Source organism: Syzygium oleosum, unplaced genomic scaffold (genome assembly GCF_021117445.2).
Source record: "Syzygium oleosum isolate NSW1041296 unplaced genomic scaffold, Sole_v2.1 Sole_v2.21, whole genome shotgun sequence".
In the NCBI taxonomy this organism is placed as follows: Eukaryota; Viridiplantae; Streptophyta; class Magnoliopsida; order Myrtales; family Myrtaceae; genus Syzygium; species Syzygium oleosum.
In genome coordinates, this window is record NW_026607505.1 from 225,842 (window position 1) to 242,918 (window position 17,077).

Consider the following 17,077-nt stretch of genomic DNA (forward strand, 5'->3'; position numbering starts at 1 on the left):
AAGAACAGAAAAACAAAGAAACAAAAACGTTACTAAACAAGCCCTAAGCATGCTTTTTTTCTTTGACTATAAATGATTTTTCATTGACCGATTATTTTTAACAAATCAAAGTGTGAAAGTCAAGAAAATTAATTCGTAGAAAATCCTTTCATTCAAACAAACCCACTGAAAACTTGATAATATAGGAAAATATTTTCCATTAAAATTATTTTTAAGGAAAATAATTAGTTTTTTTTTGGGAAAAGTGTAAAAAAAGTCCTAAACCTATTGCATTTGTGCCAATTTAGTCATAAACTTTGTTTGGTACCAATTTACTTTTAAACCTTTCGATACAGTGCCAATTCAGTCATTTCAACTAATATTAGACGGATATTACTAACGTAAAGGTCAGTCGGCTTACGTGTCATCGCCGACGCTGACGTGGACAATTTTTTATGATATTTTAATATTTTTATGATATTTTAATTATTTTATCAGATTTTTTTTCTTTTTTCTTTTGTCGGTGACCGGCCATAGGCGATGGTTGGGCGGGCTAGCTTCACCTGAGTAAGGGTCACCGTCACCTGGCCAGGCAAGGGTGAACCTTGGCGAGGGCCGGCCTAGGTAGATTTGGTGAGGGTTATCCTCACCTAGGCGAGGCCCGGTGAGGCCGCCCTAACCTAGGTGAGGGTTAGCCTTGCCATATTTGGCTTGGGTGAGGCTGACGCTCGCCGGGCCTTGCTTAAGGGAGCCCTTGCCCAAGCCACGGCGGCCTCGCCAAGGCTCACTCGGCCGGGCCTTGTCCGACCATGGCCGGTGGTCGATCATTGGGAAAAGGAAGAAGAAAGAAAAAAAAGAAAAAATTAAAATATAAAAAAATCGATATTTAAAAAAATATTATTAACAATTGTCCAAGTCAACGCCAGCAGTGCCACGTAGGTCGGCCGACATTCACGTTAGCAATATCTGGCCAAAATTAGCCGGAAGGACCGAATTGTTACTATGTCAAAAGATTAGGAGAAAATTGACATAAATGCAATAGATTTATGACTTTCATGACATTTTTCTCTTTTTTATTTATTTGGTGGTATAGGGAAAATAAATTCCCTCTTGTTATAAGGGGAATTCGTTTTCCGTTAATATAAGTTTGCTGTTTTGAGTTCATGGAAAATATTTTTCATAAATCAATTAGTTTTCTATCATTCAAACACCATAGAGTTGGAAAAGAATTGCTTAGAAATAATTTTTCTTCAAACAAACGGACCCTAACAATTTTCCTCGAAAATGCTTTTTGTGAAAAATATTTTCCTCTATCATGAAATTTTCAGCGAAATAAACACATCCAAAAACATTTCTTTGAATTCTTGAATTATTTTCCTAAACTCTTTTCCACTCCTTCACTCTCCACTCCTCATTTTGCTAGTCACTTTAGTGATTACGATTTGAAGAAGATCAAAGAGAAATCTTTATCATGATCCAGCATCTCCTTCTAGGGTTGTGGTAAAGCAATCTCATAATCCTATATCACGATTTAAGCTATAAATTCTTATATTATGACATATTGTAAAAATTTGCTCGGACGATTCTAGAGCTCATTTTTTAGCATATTTCTTCATTAAACTGGGGATGAATCCCAAGTTACATCATTACCAAAATCAGCAACGGGGCATGCATATAAGGAAGTATATTAATTATGTTCCTAAATGAGAAAATCATCCCAATATCCCCGTCGATAAGAAGTATCAATTACCTGCTCATGTAAAATTTACCATATTCGACAGAATTTGTGGCTATATATGTGTGTGTGAAAGAGAGGAGGTATTCTCCACAAAAGTGTCTCAACATTGCAAGAACAATCTTTCAAAGTGCAAAAAATGGGCAGGCTAGTTGCGGTCGTGATGTGCCTAGCGCTGTCGTGCATCAGTTTCAAGAACGCGAGCGGAGCGGAGTACACGGTCGGAGACGCGGGCGGTTGGACCGTCAACATCGAAGGCTGGACGCAAGGCAAGAAGTTTAGGCCCGGCGATGTGCTGTGTGAGTAAAACTAGACTTTGTAATTGTCCCTACTGTTTTGGATTGCGTTTGTGCATGCAGGAAACTCATCACCACCTTCTTTTTCATTCTTGGCATGCAGTATTCAAGTACGATCCTGCTCTGCACAACGTGGTGTCGGTGGACTTAGATAGCTACGACACATGCACGCTGGGAGAATCTCCCAAGATATATGAATCCGGGAAAGATCGTGTGGTCTTGAAGAGGGGCAATAGTTTCTTCTTCAGCAGCAAGGGTAGGGACTGCGATAACAAGATGAAGATCGAAGTCCATGCTTGGGGTTTCCCTCCTCAACCGTGAGAAGGAAAAAAAAACATATATGTTTGTCTGACGGTCCGAGATTTACTGCCATTTATAAGAGCATGAAATAATTTCCTTTTTTCTGTGTGCGTGGCTCATGATCTATGAAAGCTCCAATTCTCAAAACTGGGTTTCGACAAAATCAACTTGAGATTAGCGCTTACTACTCTGTCGACAACAATCGTTTTGCATGCTAAACAAGCTGCATCCGGGTCACTCCCTAATAGCTCATGCTTTCATAGACATGAATGGCCTAGATATGCGAATTCACGTCATAAGATTAACCACCCACATGGTTGAATGCTGTGAAAACCAAAGTCTCCACACTATATTCCTACTGACTGTGGAAATACTGAACTGCATCCTAGGGTTTATTATGGAGCCAGAAGTGACGCAACGTCAGCGAATAATTCAAGCAAAATCTTGCTTAGAGAGAAAAATCTCGAAATTCAATATTGATGATAATAATGTTCTGTATCCCTTCAAAACAAATCCTAAACACCCTTTTATAGGGGTTAAACCTAATTACAATAGGAAACCTAATCATAATACGAAAGTTACCTAATCTGAATTGGAAACCTAATCATAATAGGAAATCTAATCACAATAGGAAAGTTAATAAGCATCAAATAGCAAAATTACAAAAACGACCCTTAAAATTAACTCATAAAAAATACTAAAATAATAAAAAAAAACCATCTAATCACATCACCGTTTCGCTTTCCGTTTGGACTTCTGTTTGTCCAATCGGTCCAGAAATGCACCACTAATAAATTCCGCATCATTCTCCTCCACTTGAAAAGAACTCGTCCTCGAGTTAAAATCAGGATCTGGATATAACGGCTCTGTGGACTCATGAAATTGTGACAAATCATCAACATTAAAAGTGTTGGATATGCCCATGCTATGTGGAAGGTCTATAACATAAGCATTATCGTTGATCTTCTTGCTGACAGCGTAAGGTCCATACTTCTTTAGCTGTAATTTACTGTAAGATCCAGCTGGTAATCGCTCTTTACGAAGAAAAATCATGACTTGATCACCTACCGCAAACATCTGCTTTCGCCTGTGTTTGTTTGCTGCAGCTTTATACTTCTGATTAGCTTTCTCCAGCTTCTGTTTGACTTCATGATGCACTTCCATAATCTGTTTAGCCATATGATCCGCTGCTACACTTTTATCCGCCTGACGTAGCGTTCATCGAATAATTCAAGCAAAACCTTGTTTAGGCAACTGTACCAAATCCAGAGTATGCTGAGGCGCCTTTGTATAAACAACAGAAAAATGCGACCTGCCAATAGAACTATGAACTGCATTATTATAAGCAAACTCTGCTTGTGATAAAGCAACATCCCATTGCTTCGGCTTATCTCCACAAATGCTTCGAATCAAGTTTCCCAGAGTTCTATTAACCACCTCTGTTTGCCCATCAGTTTGCGGGTGAGCTGTGCTACTGAAATTCAAAGATGAATCAAACAACTTCCACAAAGTCCACCAAAAATGCCCCAGAAATTTGCTATCTCTAGGGCGCATCATGCAAACGAACCACTTCCTTAAAGAATAATCTGGCCACACTTACTGCATCAGAAGTCTTCCTACAAGGAATGAAGTGCGCCATCTTGAAAAATCTGTCAACCACAACGAAAACAGAATCCACGCCTCTTTGTGTCCGTGGTAAACCAAGCACAAAATCCATGGACAGATCTTTCCATATATTGTTAGGAACAGGTAAAGGCATATACAGACCTGTATTCTTAGATTGACCCTTAGCAGGGTGCATCATGCAAACGAACCACTTCCTTAAAAAATAATCTGGCCACACTTACTGCATCAGAAGTCTTCTTACAAGGAATGAAGTGCGCCATCTTGGAAAATCTGTCAACCACAACGAAAACAGAATCCACGCCTCTTTGTGTCCGTGGTAAACCAAGCACAAAATCCATGGACAGATCTTTCCATATATTGTTAGGAACAGGTAAAGGCATATACAGACCTGTATTCTTAGATTGACCCTTAGCAGTCTGGCAAACATAACACTTTTGTACGTACCTACCGACATTTCTACGCAACTGGGGCCAGTAAAATCGCGCCCGTACTACAGCAATAGTTTTATCACGACCTAGATGTGCAACTAATCCACCATCATGTAAATCGCGAATTACCTTCTCTCGTAATGATGTCCGAGGAAGGTAAAGCTGATTGCCACGCATCATATAACCATCTTGCACATAAAATTCTTGTACAGGTTGACCAGCTGCACATGACTTCCAAATTTGCCCAAAGTCATCATCATCTGCATAACAATCTTTCAACTGCTCAAACCCCAAGATGTCTTGGCTTAATGTAATCAACAAGCCAGCTCTCCTACTCAATGCATCTGCTACGACATTATGCACACCTGACTTGTACTGTAATCTGAAAGGAAATTTTTGCAAAAATTGACACCATCGCGCATGCATATCTTTGCTAATCCTCTTTTGACTATTCAGATACTTCAAAGCTTCATGATCAGAATAAAGGATGAATTCTTTCCCAATCAGATAATGCTCCCAGGTCTTCAAAGCCCTTACGACAGAATAGAATTCTTTATCATAAGTGCTCCACTTCTACCTTGCGTCACTGAGCTTCTTACTAAAATAGCAAACTGGTCTGCGCTCTTGAGATAAAACAGCTCATATACCCACTCCACTAGCATCACAGTCCACTTCAAACATTTTATCAAAATCAAGTAAAGCAAGAACAGGTGCGGTACATAACTTCTCCTTCAAAATAGCAAAACTATTCTCAGCTTCCTCTCCCCATAGAAATTTGCCTTTCTTCATACATTCAGTAATTGGGGCTGCGATAATACTAAAATTCTTAATAAATCGCCGATAAAAAGTAGCCAACCCATGAAAACTCCTAACATCAGAAACTGTTTTAGGAGTCGGCCATTCTCTGATTGCTCTTACCTTCGCCTCATCTACCTCTATTCTTTCAGCAGTAATAATAAACCCCAAGAATAACAGCTTATTAGTTAAAAAAACTGCACTTCTTAAGATTAATATACAGCTTATTAATCTGTAAGGCTGTCAACACCTCCCTTAAATGCATCAGATGATCCTCCTCAGTCTTACTATAAATCAGGATATCATCAAAATAAACTACAACAAATTTGCCAATAAAAGATTTCAGAACCTGATTCATAAGCCTCATGAAAGTACTTGGAGCATTGGAAAGTCCGAAAGGCATCACCAACCATTCGTACAACCCCTCCTTTGTTTTGAAAGCTGTCTTCCACTCATCTCCAGGCCGAATCCGAATCTGATGGTATCCATTCTTCAAATCCAGCTTCGAAAACCACTTAGCACCGTGCAACCTATCCAGCATGTCATCCAATCTCGGAATTGGAAATTTGTAACCCACGGTTATTTTATTAATGGCCCTGCTATCTACACACATCCGCCAACTCCCGTCTTTCTTAGGAGTCAACAAGGCTGGAACAGCACATGGGCTCATGCTATTCTGAACGTGTCCCTTTCGCAACAACTCCTCCACCTTCTTTTTTAGAATCTCGCTCTCTTTTGGACTCATCATGTAGTGCGGTAAATTAGGCAGACTAGCACCAAGAATTAAGTCTATATGGTGTTGAATATCACGCATAGGCAGCAACCCATCTGGAATCTCTTCAGGCATCAGTTCGCTAAATTTCTTCAATAAAGGCCTGACTGCTACAGGCTGCTCCTGCACTTGTAATTCAGCCTCAGTCTCAATTGCTTGTTTCACGACCAGCACGTGAATCTGTCGGGTCTCCTTAACCTCAGCTTCAAATTTCCTCGTAAGGGTAAGGAAATTATTTTCAGTAGCTTGTTTTCCTTTGTTCTTCAGTGGCAGCAACGTATACTTCACTCCATCCTTCACAAGGTTATACTGATTACTTCTTCCCGAATGTTAAGCATCTACATCAAATTGCCACGGCCTCCCAAATAACACATGACATACATCCATGTCTACTACATCACAGTACAGCTCATCATGATACTTACCGATGGAGAATGGAATTTTACATCGCTCAGTTACCTGAATGCTTTCCGCTCCAGATTTAATCCATCCTAACGTATAGGATTAGGATGCTTCTCCACGGGTATCCCCAGCTTCTTCACTGCCTTCTTCCCCATGATATTCTTCATACTTCTACTATCAATAACCACAGCAAAGATCTTTCCTAGAATGGTGCACTTGGTTCGGAATAACTGATGGCGCTACGAATCATCTTTCTATTTTGGGGCCAACATCATCCTGCGCACCACACAGTTTACTTGCTCCTCTTCTTCATCTTCAAAATCATCGTCATCACCATCCGGCGCACAGCAATATCCATCTTCCTCCTCTTCTCTCGATGCTACGTTTACGGTCTTTCTCTGAGGGCATTTATTAGAACGGTGCCCAGGCTGATTACACCTGTAACACTTTATCGCGGCTGGTTTAGTATAAGGGTTAGGGTTCGCAGTTTTCTGGGCTTGCGTTCCCTTATCCCTCGGCTCGTTCATAGGGCACTTTTCTACCGCCTTATCTTCCTGATTTCGCCCTGCGTTAAAGCGATTATTGAAACTGCTCTTTTCTATCGAACTGCTCGAACTGCTACCTCGATAATTTTCGTAGCCTCTTCTTCCCCTATCTTGCTGTATCAATTCTGCCTTCATCGTCATATTCTTGGCTTCAGTTAAATTTCACAGAAACTGCACTCCAATTTTATCTCGAATGAAGGGTTTCAAACCATCAAGATATCTGGCCACCTGCTGTCCCTCCGTCTCTGATAAATTATTTCGCTCCGCCAATCTCATAAATTCGGCCGTATACTCATGCACAGTCCGATTGCCCTGCTGGCAACGTTGGTACTGCTGGAACATAATCTGCTCATAGTCGGGTGGAAGGAATTCTTGCTTCAGCAGCCTCCTCATCCTAGTCCAAGTTTGAACTCTCTCTTTCCTTTCTCGTTCCCTCCTATTCTGTAATCTTTCCCACCATGCAGACGCACCCCCCTTTAATCTACAGGCTACTAATCGCACCCTTTTCTCACCAGGGGTCTCCATATAATCGAAAAATCAATCTATATCAGCAAGTCAATCCAGAAATTCTCAATACCCAGACTACCATTAAAATAAGGGATATCGACTTTCAATTTAAAGTCGTTACCTTCACGATCGTCATAACGTCGTCGTCCATCTCTCCTATCATGCCTTCTGAAGTCCTCCCTAACGATTTTTGCCACCATAATCGGCCACGTTTCTCATCAAAATTTTCGAGTTTCTTCTTCTTCCGAACTCTATGAAAACAGAGGTTATTCGCTGCGGACGGAACGAGACCTATCAACGGGATCACCGCGAGCAAGATATGCACCCGAGCCTCTATCGTTCCGCCAATTCCGGTTCACATCAACGCCGAGACCTTCGAATCATTACATTAACTCGTCAAATCGTTCTTCGAAATGACGAAGACTTTGATCGAATCGTTGATCTAAGCGTTCCATTAAACGTTGCTCCAAACGTTGCGGCGTGTCGTCCCGAGGGTTGAGGCTCCGAGTCTCACGAGCATCGTCACGAAGACCACCGCCGATTGCCATAGGCTACGATACCACGATGCTAATTCAAGCAAAACCTTGCTTAGAGAGAAAAATCTTGAAATTCAATATTGATGATAATAATGTTCGTATCCCTTCAAAACAAACCCTAAACACCCTTTTATAGGGGTTAAACCTAATTACAATAGGAAACCTAATCATAATAGGAAAGTTACCTAATCTGAATTGGAAACCTAATCATAATAGGAAATCTAATCATAATAGGAAAGTTAATAAGCATCAAATAGCAAAATTACAAAAACGACCCTTAAAATTAACTCAAAAAATACTAAAATAATAGAAAAATCATTTAATCGCATCACCGTTTAGTTCCCTGTTCCGGCGGACCAGTTCTGGGTTGTTTCCGAGCCATCAAAAGTGATCTTTGTATATGGATTTTGGGATTGTGTTCTCATGGAAAATATTTGTGAAGGTCTTGTTTATAACATATTCGAATTTTATAATTTTTGGAGACCATTTACTATGCTTTTGAAGTTGATTTCCCAAATCATGCAAATCTGTCCAGTTTTACTAGAATTCCATAATCTGCCGGTTTTACTTGAAATCTTTGGCTTTCGACTTCCGGCCTAAAAGAGGCAATAACCGCAATTACCTAGCTTTTCAATAATGTTTATTTGGCTGTGATCCGATGTTGAATTCATGTTTTAAAATGAGGTTACAAAGATAAACTAACCCTCATTCTTGAGGCACGGCACTCTGTCAAGCTGTTCGACAACCAAAAGAAGTCCACGAGTTATCGGTGTAGGCAAGTCCTTGTTTGGGGACACAAAGCTAGTGGCGACCTGTTGTCCTAATGGACTTTTTTTAGGTCATAATGGTCTTCCAGGCAGTCTCAAGCAATCCATTTTTGGGATCAATGCACTCTTCCATCTTCTTTTTTCTTCTCCATGCCTAGTCTTTGGTTCTAATAGTTCCATTTTTGGGATCAATGCACTCCGATATTGTCCCCATTCATGTGAAAAAGAAACACTAATAGTTCCATCTCGTTCACTTGCATCAACGAGTGTACCATAATATAGGATCTTGTGGTTGTTTAATATGTTGTTGTTGATCTTTGTATTCGTTAGGGAAGTAAGTTGACTAAACGAGCTTAGGCGTTAACTTATTGAGATTTTATCTCATTTGTGGTTGTTAAACATTTTGCCCTAGCATGTTGGTCAATCAAGGTTGATACTCGACTTTTGGTGAAGTAGATTAGGACATCTTTTGTAGACTTTTGGAAATGCGAAGTGGGCTTGTAAAAATATTCCAGGGGTTAATCAAATAAATGTTAAAATGGTGTTTTGATTTCGATGTTGTAAACCGTTTCCTATCTATCCTTGTTTGATGCAGGTGAATCTTTGTTTAGGCATGCGTAACCAAAAGATAAAATGTTTGGGACGTCGCATCATAATGACCATTGCGGGATGTTTTCGGGCGTGACATCATGCCTTCTACGAAGTCCCTAACCGCCACAATAGCGAACGGACTTAATATTGTATGTGCGCCTTGATCTACTTAAGAAGTAGATTTTAATTTATTCTCCTATTTAAATTATCTATGCGATCGTGCGCGTTATGAGATAACGATTAAACGTACGATTGAAGGTGGATGGTTTGGCGGGCCCATAGCACTGGCCCACTTTTTTAATTCAAGCAAAACCTTGCTTAGAGAGAAAAATCTTGAAATTCAATATTGATGATAATAATGTTCTGTATCCCTTCAAAACAAACCCTAAACACCCTTTTATAGGGGTTAAACCTAATTACAATAGGAAACCTAATCATAATAGGAAAGTTACCTAATCTGAATTGGAAACCTAATCATAATAGGAAAGTTAATAAGCATCAAATAGCAAAATTACAAAAAGACCCTTAAAATTAACTCATAAAAAATACTAAAATAATAGAAAAAAATCATCTAATCGCATCATTGTTTCGTTTCCGTTTGGACTTCTATTTGTCAATCGGGTCTAAACGCACCACTAATAAATTCCGCATCAAGAAGCTGCTACGAAACACACACATACTTGTCCCTGCATCGCCAATTTGCGTTTAGTGCATGTTAAGCAGTAAGATAAACTAACCCTCGTTCTTGAGGCACGGCACTCTGTCAACTGTTCGACAACCAAAAGAAGTCCACAGTTATCGGTGTAGGCAAGTCCTTGTTTGGGGACACAAAGCTAGTGGCGACCTGTTGTCCTAATGGACTTTTTTTTAGGTCATAATGGTCTTCCAGGCAGTCTCAAGCAATCCATTTTTGGGATCAATGCACTCTTCCATCTTCTTTTTTCTTCTCCATGCCTAGTCTTTGGTTCTAATAGTTCCATTTTTGGGATCAATGCACTCCGATATTGTCCCCATTCATGTGAAAAAGAAACACTAATAGTTCCATCTCGTTCACTTGCCAAATTTAGCATAATATAGTCAAGGTAGGTTCTTAACATCCATTCAGAAGAACAAAGAGAGAAGGAAGTTCCTGTTTCATGTCGAAATAAAAAGGAACCTTTCAGGTTATAAAAGGAGCTCACGACCATCAAATGCCAAACCTTACAGGGTCTGTATATTAATAATAGCATCTCAGAGCTTTCTAGTCGGAGAGCCCGTTCCGCAACCTGATTCAGATTTCGTTTTCCCGAATTGGCTAGTGCTTGCATTTGAAACGGATGGAACTGCAGTCTCAGGATCTAATTCCTGAATAATCAAATCCAACGAAAATGGTGAAGCGAAAGTCAAACCAACGAGAAGTTAATATTGATAAAAGTCCCCAAACAGGTTTAGGGAATAAAAGTAGAGGCACTCCACTTACCTGAGAACTTGAACCAATACATTCACCCTTGGATGGAATTATCGCTTGTCCCTGTCCGGGAGAGTGTGCCTCATTTGGCTGCATAGGGTTTTGCTGAGGTACAGAGCCCCGCACCTGTTGTTTTAAAAACAAGATGGTGGAAAAACAAAGAAAATAAGAGACAAATAAGAGAAATATCGGCTAGAGACATGCTGTGAAGATCAAATGTACGTGAACTTGCCTGAGGTTTGAAGCGAATTGGCAGGGGGCAGTCCAAACAAACATGTCCCATTGCTTTACAACGAGTGCATTGTTTATTCTGATTTTCATCCGGTTCTCCTCTCAATGCCTGTAAAATTCCCCTTATTTCAGCTCGCCTTGAATATTGCATCCATGGACAATTTGATACCTGCAAAGGCCGGAACTACGAGGAAACAAAGATAAAAAATGGGACTGACTGAAATTACAACCGATTTAGCAGGAAATGACTGAGACATACATATTCCAGGGCATCATTGTGGTTGTTCTCCCATACCTTCGAGTAGGTGGTGCTGATAATAGTTGTGCATCAATAAGATGGGCGTAAAATTGATTCTGCAAATTCATTTGGGCATGACACCAGCTAGCACACTAATGTTCAAGTCTACAGTTTATGGATGGTAACATATTGCATATCAAAGACACCTCTATTCACTTGTATATCCAGATGGATACCCATAGTTTTGGTCATTCAAGAAATGAAACAGCTATCTATGTAACTATGCAACGCAATTAGTATGATGGACATTACAAATGTCAGATAAGAACAGTACTCTATCAGAAAAGGAAAAATTAGTGATGAACATGGAAACACGAAGTTGACAGATGGCATATAAATTGCCCAACTTTGTTCAAACGACAGTACCAGTTAACCAAGGGAAAAATCAGTAGGTTTGTTATCAAAAACCTGGAATGGATTTTCTGCTTTCGCAGCTGCAGAATTCAGTTTTGCTTCCTCTTCCTCTTCATCTTCATCTTCCTCTTCATCTTCATCTTCCTCTTCCTCTTCCTCTTCGTCTTCTTCTTCATCATCATCATCTTCTTCTTCTTCTTCTTCTTCTCCTTCTTGTTCTTTATCATGAAAGAATTCTTCTCCTGTTTCCGGATTTGGGTAATGCTAATAAAATCAACAAAAAAGATTTGTTACTTTAAATTGATTGAAGTATGAGTGTGCATCCTGACATTTCCTTTGATTCTTGCATTTATGCAACTCTTTCATATGGAAATGTAAAAGCAGTAATTATCTATTAGCATGGCCATAGCATGCATGAACGGTTGCAAATCACAAAGTTACATTTATTTGAGAAGTATAAAAGTAGGAAGCTTTCATTTAAGGAAGTTCATGATTGGGAAAGAGAATTTTCCCACCTGTGAGGCTTTCACTTGAGGATATAATGTTCCTTTAATATTATATTATCAGGTCGTATATCAAAAGTTACTGAAAAATATCAGTTGACGTGCCACATCGGCACATGATATGCCAATTAAGGAAAATAAGTATCACGGCAATTTAGATACATAGAAGGCAACATCAAAATGCGTGTGCATGCGCAATTTCAATGACACAAGAAGACAGTTTACACGCCTTATATGTGTTGGCAGTCACTTGTTATATGTGTTTGCAAATGTTATACATAGTGGGTTACTCGGAAAGAGTAAGGATGCTGTTCCCCCAGCCTCATCGCAGTACTTCACGTAATGGTGGACTGGTGGCAGGGGCATTGAAGTTGGGATTGTTCTATTAAGTTAACCAAGATACATTATCTAGTCGTCTGTAGTGCATGTATTATCCCCACTTGGAACCTCAGAGAACACATTCTCCCATCGAACTAACCTATCTCATGTTGATATCTGTTCACATCGAACAACACAAAAGTTAGTTGTTTCCTCACATATCTTGCTTTGTGACATAGGCACAATGCTCAATCTGTCCAACATTGATTAAGTTTTCTGTTTTAGATTTCTGTCTCAATTCATAAAATCAAAGTTTTTTTCTCTAGTAATGCATTGCATGGGAAAAATTGCTTTTCATAGAAGGAAACTTCTCATCAAGGCTCATTCCTTAAGACAACACAGACGGATTTTGATAAAAAAAGATGTTAATTTTCTTGAGGATATTGCCGGAAGAGATAAGCTTTCTGAATACCATGCAGCTGGTAAGCATGGAAATTTCAGATGACAAAATCAATACATGATTTAACAGAATTTTAAATAGACAGATTGGAAAGAACTACTTTAATGAGAATGCAGCCTTTGCAAAAAATTATATTCTTAAGGGAATTGACTAATAAATGAGCTTACTTTTTTTTTTTGGTCGGAAATAAATGAGCTTCCTTAGGTCAGTAGTTCATTTGAAGTTTGTGTTCTAGCATTTTCAGCAGCAAAATTAGCATTGTACTTTTTTCTAGTAGGGACAAATTATTTTATGCTATAGGAGGATGAGGCCTCCAAGGGTAAATAATAATTTAAAGGACAAGTGACACGGAGTAAATCAAATTTTCTACATCTGAAGCTCGTTTTTCCCTTCTTCGTTGAAGAGCACTGGTATGCTTGCCTTATAATCTATACGAACACTAATGGAGTACTAAGCTTGATTGAAGAAGTGGAGGAGATATTCTTTTCAAAGAAGAGTGTCTCAGCCAAATATTCAAACTTTTACTTTCTAGTCCGAAGGATTTGCTGCTTCTGTACAGCTATCAGATGCCGATTGCCATCTTACTCCACCTGAGATGGCTAATGTAAGGGGTTGTTTGACTTTTCTAAAGGTTCAGATGATAGTAGCTCTTAATTTACAGGTATGATGTCGAAAATGATCATTGCGTATCAAAAGTTATCTGTTTGTCATAGGGCTTACTTCATTTCCTTCCAGGTTTTCTGTTTCTATCAGCCTCATTATAAGTTCAATAGCTTTTACCATAATTAGGATGTTTTAGCTTTCGATCTTTCTTATCATTAACCATATGTGTAATTCCAGTTTCTCAGATGAATAATTGAAGGCGTTTGTTTGAAATAATTGTTACTGCCAGTTAGATTTAGAATCTCATTTTCTCATGCAAGCAAGCTAAGTTTGCCAATTGTTCCCACTAGCCCCAAAATCAGCACTCACATGAGCTAAATTCTTATAAAAAAAAGAAGGTTTCAGTGGCAAAATTCTGAATCTGCTCTCCAACATTCTAATAATCTAGAACTATAATTATAACGCGGATTCCAGTTTACTGGAGTTATCCTCCTTTAGCCGTACTGCCATACTTGACCATCCTCCTCTAACAGCTAGGGAGAAAAGTTGGGGTATGGTCCATACTTAGCTTCACTAGTTCGAATAGTTTAAGGTATTGGACTAGGAAGAAGTCAGAAACTGCTTAGCCTCCTGCAGCAATCAGGCATGATATTTGCAGCCACTCAGTGAGTTTGCTGCTTAAGAAGCTAGCAAATGTGACAACTTAAAATTGCACGAGTACAGAATAAAGAATGCTGCGTGGCATGTTGGAACTTACAGGTATCCTGAATGCTCATTCTATTGAACATCCTACGTGAGACAAACTGAATTGAAAGCTGCACAACTAAAACCCATATAACCCATGCATGGTTGCATTAATCATTTAATGCCGCAACCGTAGCTGCTTCAACAGCAAGAGTACGCTTTCCTTTTTAGTTAAAAAATTTAACAGCATTAAACCATAGATGGGATGAAAAAAGTTATAAATGTTGTTTCTACATAGGAAACGAGTAGTTCTGACCGTTAATATTCTGTCAGATAAAATGAATCAGTTGATTGTAGATGGAACACGTGTACGTCACGGTTACTATACTTCCTACTTCCTATTTCAACCATTTCTCTGCTCTGTAAATTTCATGCTTTATGCCATAAAAAGAAGAGAGCGCGTGCACTGTATCTCATATACTAGCAATCACAAGCCATTTTGTTTGCTCCAACAGACCAAAAACCTTCCCACGTGACCATGGTAATGTAGCAAAAGAGAAGTTAGACAAAAGCCTAAAACAGTGCGAGACCGCATGTACATGTGCGAGACAGATACTACAAGGGGAAATTTCCTGAGCTCAGAATTTTCAAGGCCTAAAAAGTTATATGATCCTGGCAGGAACCTGACCTGTCGAATGGTTTTGCTTGATGAACACACCGAAAGGTTGAAACGCAAGAGATCATGAATAAGGTGAAATTTCAAAGCTAAATGTAGTACACAGGTACAACTGTGGACAGAAACAATCACCGAGAACACCAGTCAAGAAGCTTCACTATGTTTGGCCACACACAAAGATAACAATAGATAAATAAAAGTAATGACCGACCAAAAAGCTAATAAAGAAGAAAGGAAGAAATTCAGATAAAAGGCCACACCTGGACCACAGTACCATCATCCACTGAAGAAAGAGAGTCTAATGTTGATGATGGCGATGATGAATTCCCCTGAGCATCAGCCATTTTTTCACCCCCCTCTGAGAGCAACCAGAAAACAATTCTCGTCTTCTTTTCTTTGCGTTGCTTGTATTCGTACTGAAGCAGAGTCGGACTAGTCTTAGGGGGTGTTTGGTTGGGCTTTGCCAAGGAGCTTTGAGCCTCCAAAGCCCTTTGGGGGAATTATGGAGTGTTTGGCAAATTATTTTTGGGACTCTTTGGCCAAATGTTGGCCTTCTCAAGGCTGAAAGCATTCTCGGAATGCTGATACCCAATTAATGAAAATATGTTAGTTGCCTTTTTTGCCCTTAAAATTCGTCTAAAAATCCACTTTTGCCCCTCGTGTGTACTGTTCATCTTCTTCTTCGTGAGGTGGCCGGCGAGGCGGCCGGCGCCGGATCGGGCTGGCAAGAGGCCGTCGGCCGTTGCCCGAGGCCGGGCGACCCTCGGCGAGGTCGCGGGACCAAGCGGCCGCTGAGTCGCGCGACCCAGCCGGCCGGCGCACTGGGTCGCGCGACCCAAGTGCGGCTGACGGCCGCTAGGTCGCGCGACCCGGGCGCCGGCCGCTGGGTCGCGCGACCTAGGCGCTAGCCTGGGTCGCGCGACTCGGCGGGCGCAGGTCCCGCGACCCTCGCCGAGGGTCGCCGGCCTCGGCGACGGCGGCGGCCCCAAATCGGCCCGCCGGCGGTCGCCCGACCTCAGGCGACGACCGCCAGCGCCAAATCTGGCGCGCCGGCTCCGGCGAAGGGTAAGTTAGGTTTTTTCTTCCCAAAGTCCATTTGCAAAAAAAATTCACCAAACACTATATTTTGGCCAAAGTAGCTTTACAAAATATTTTTACCAAACACCATTTGCATTTCCCCAATGGTTTTCAGCTAAAGGTATTTACATTTTTCCAAGTAGCATTTTCAAAGTTGAACCAAACAGCCCTTAGTATATTCTATTAAAGAGTAACGTAACATTCGATTACGATAAGAACGAGGGACAGGATTTGAGAGTGCAACCGGTCGTGAAAACACGTGGAGTGGAGTGCCCATTTTCAGTGAGTGCATGAAGAGAACCATTCTTTTGAGGATTATTAATTACTCGCTGATTTCTTTATGATATGAGGCCAAAAGCCATAATACCTGCTAAGCTGTGAAGTAAACCCAGTTTGGATGACACCTAATTCTGTAGTCTAGTGTTCTGAGTTGCAACGTTTCTGTTACTACTCGTTTCGACTCTTTCTGCATCTGGGCTTTGCTCGTGAACGAGAGAGAGAGAGAGAGAGAGAGAGAGAGAGAGAGAGAGAGAGAGGCGTTACTGGGTCGAGTTGGTTTTATGGGTTCCAAAACGTAGAGAGACAAGGAAGACTCTGTATCTGTGATATTGAGGACCACAATTCACGCGAACTCTGCAGTAAGGAAGGCTCTGTTTTCGTCTCCTTCCTCAATCTGCTTCGCTTTCCAGTTCCAACCCATCATATTCAACTAAAATCTGCTGCAGCTCTCGTTTCGATGGTCTACGTAAATCGTCGTTCAAGTTCAGGTAGTGCCAAAGCAGTCAAATTGGGAATATGATCCATTCTCAACATAAAGATCTAAATTCCCCGAATCATCATTCTTTATAGAAACATCAAATGTTTGACAACCATTTGACCCAGATTTCTTTCCTTTTCCAGCGTGCTCATTCTTGGCTAGTACAAATCTTATGTTGTTCGTACAAAGCTTTAGCGCTTCGAGTGGAACATCGAACTCCGTTCTAGCTTCTTGTAACATCCAAATTCATGTTGTTCATATCGTTTTAAGATTATGGGCGCTCCACATTGAGTGAATGTTCGATTCGAACTAAAAAATTTCAAGAAATAAAAGTAAAAAATAAAAATAAAAATTATCCGACGTACTGGGTAAAAACTCAAAGCTCCCAAA

The 17,077-nt window shown here is 40.3% G+C and overlaps 1 protein-coding gene across 1 annotated transcript; it reads left to right on the forward strand.

Annotated features, from left to right (window-relative positions):
* The first annotated feature begins 1,853 nt into the window (after positions 1-1,853).
* On the forward strand, positions 1,854-2,331 carry LOC115677294 (basic blue protein-like). The gene is made up of 2 exons (XM_030600422.2): positions 1,854-2,013; positions 2,114-2,331. The coding sequence occupies exons 1-2, from the start codon at positions 1,854-1,856 to the stop codon at positions 2,329-2,331; spliced, it is 378 nt and encodes a 125-aa protein (XP_030456282.2).
* Positions 2,332-17,077: the final 14,746 nt, after the last annotated feature.

What these genes read in the sequence shown, in the direction of transcription:
- LOC115677294 (XM_030600422.2), top strand. Translation starts at nt 1,854, where the DNA reads ATGGGCAGGCTAGTTGCGGTCGTGATGTGCCTAGCGCTGTCGTGCATC. An exon ending in TAGGCCCGGCGATGTGCTGT is followed by an intron (nt 2,014 to 2,113) that starts GTGAGTAAAACT and finishes CTTGGCATGCAG; the next exon opens with TATTCAAGTACGATCCTGCT.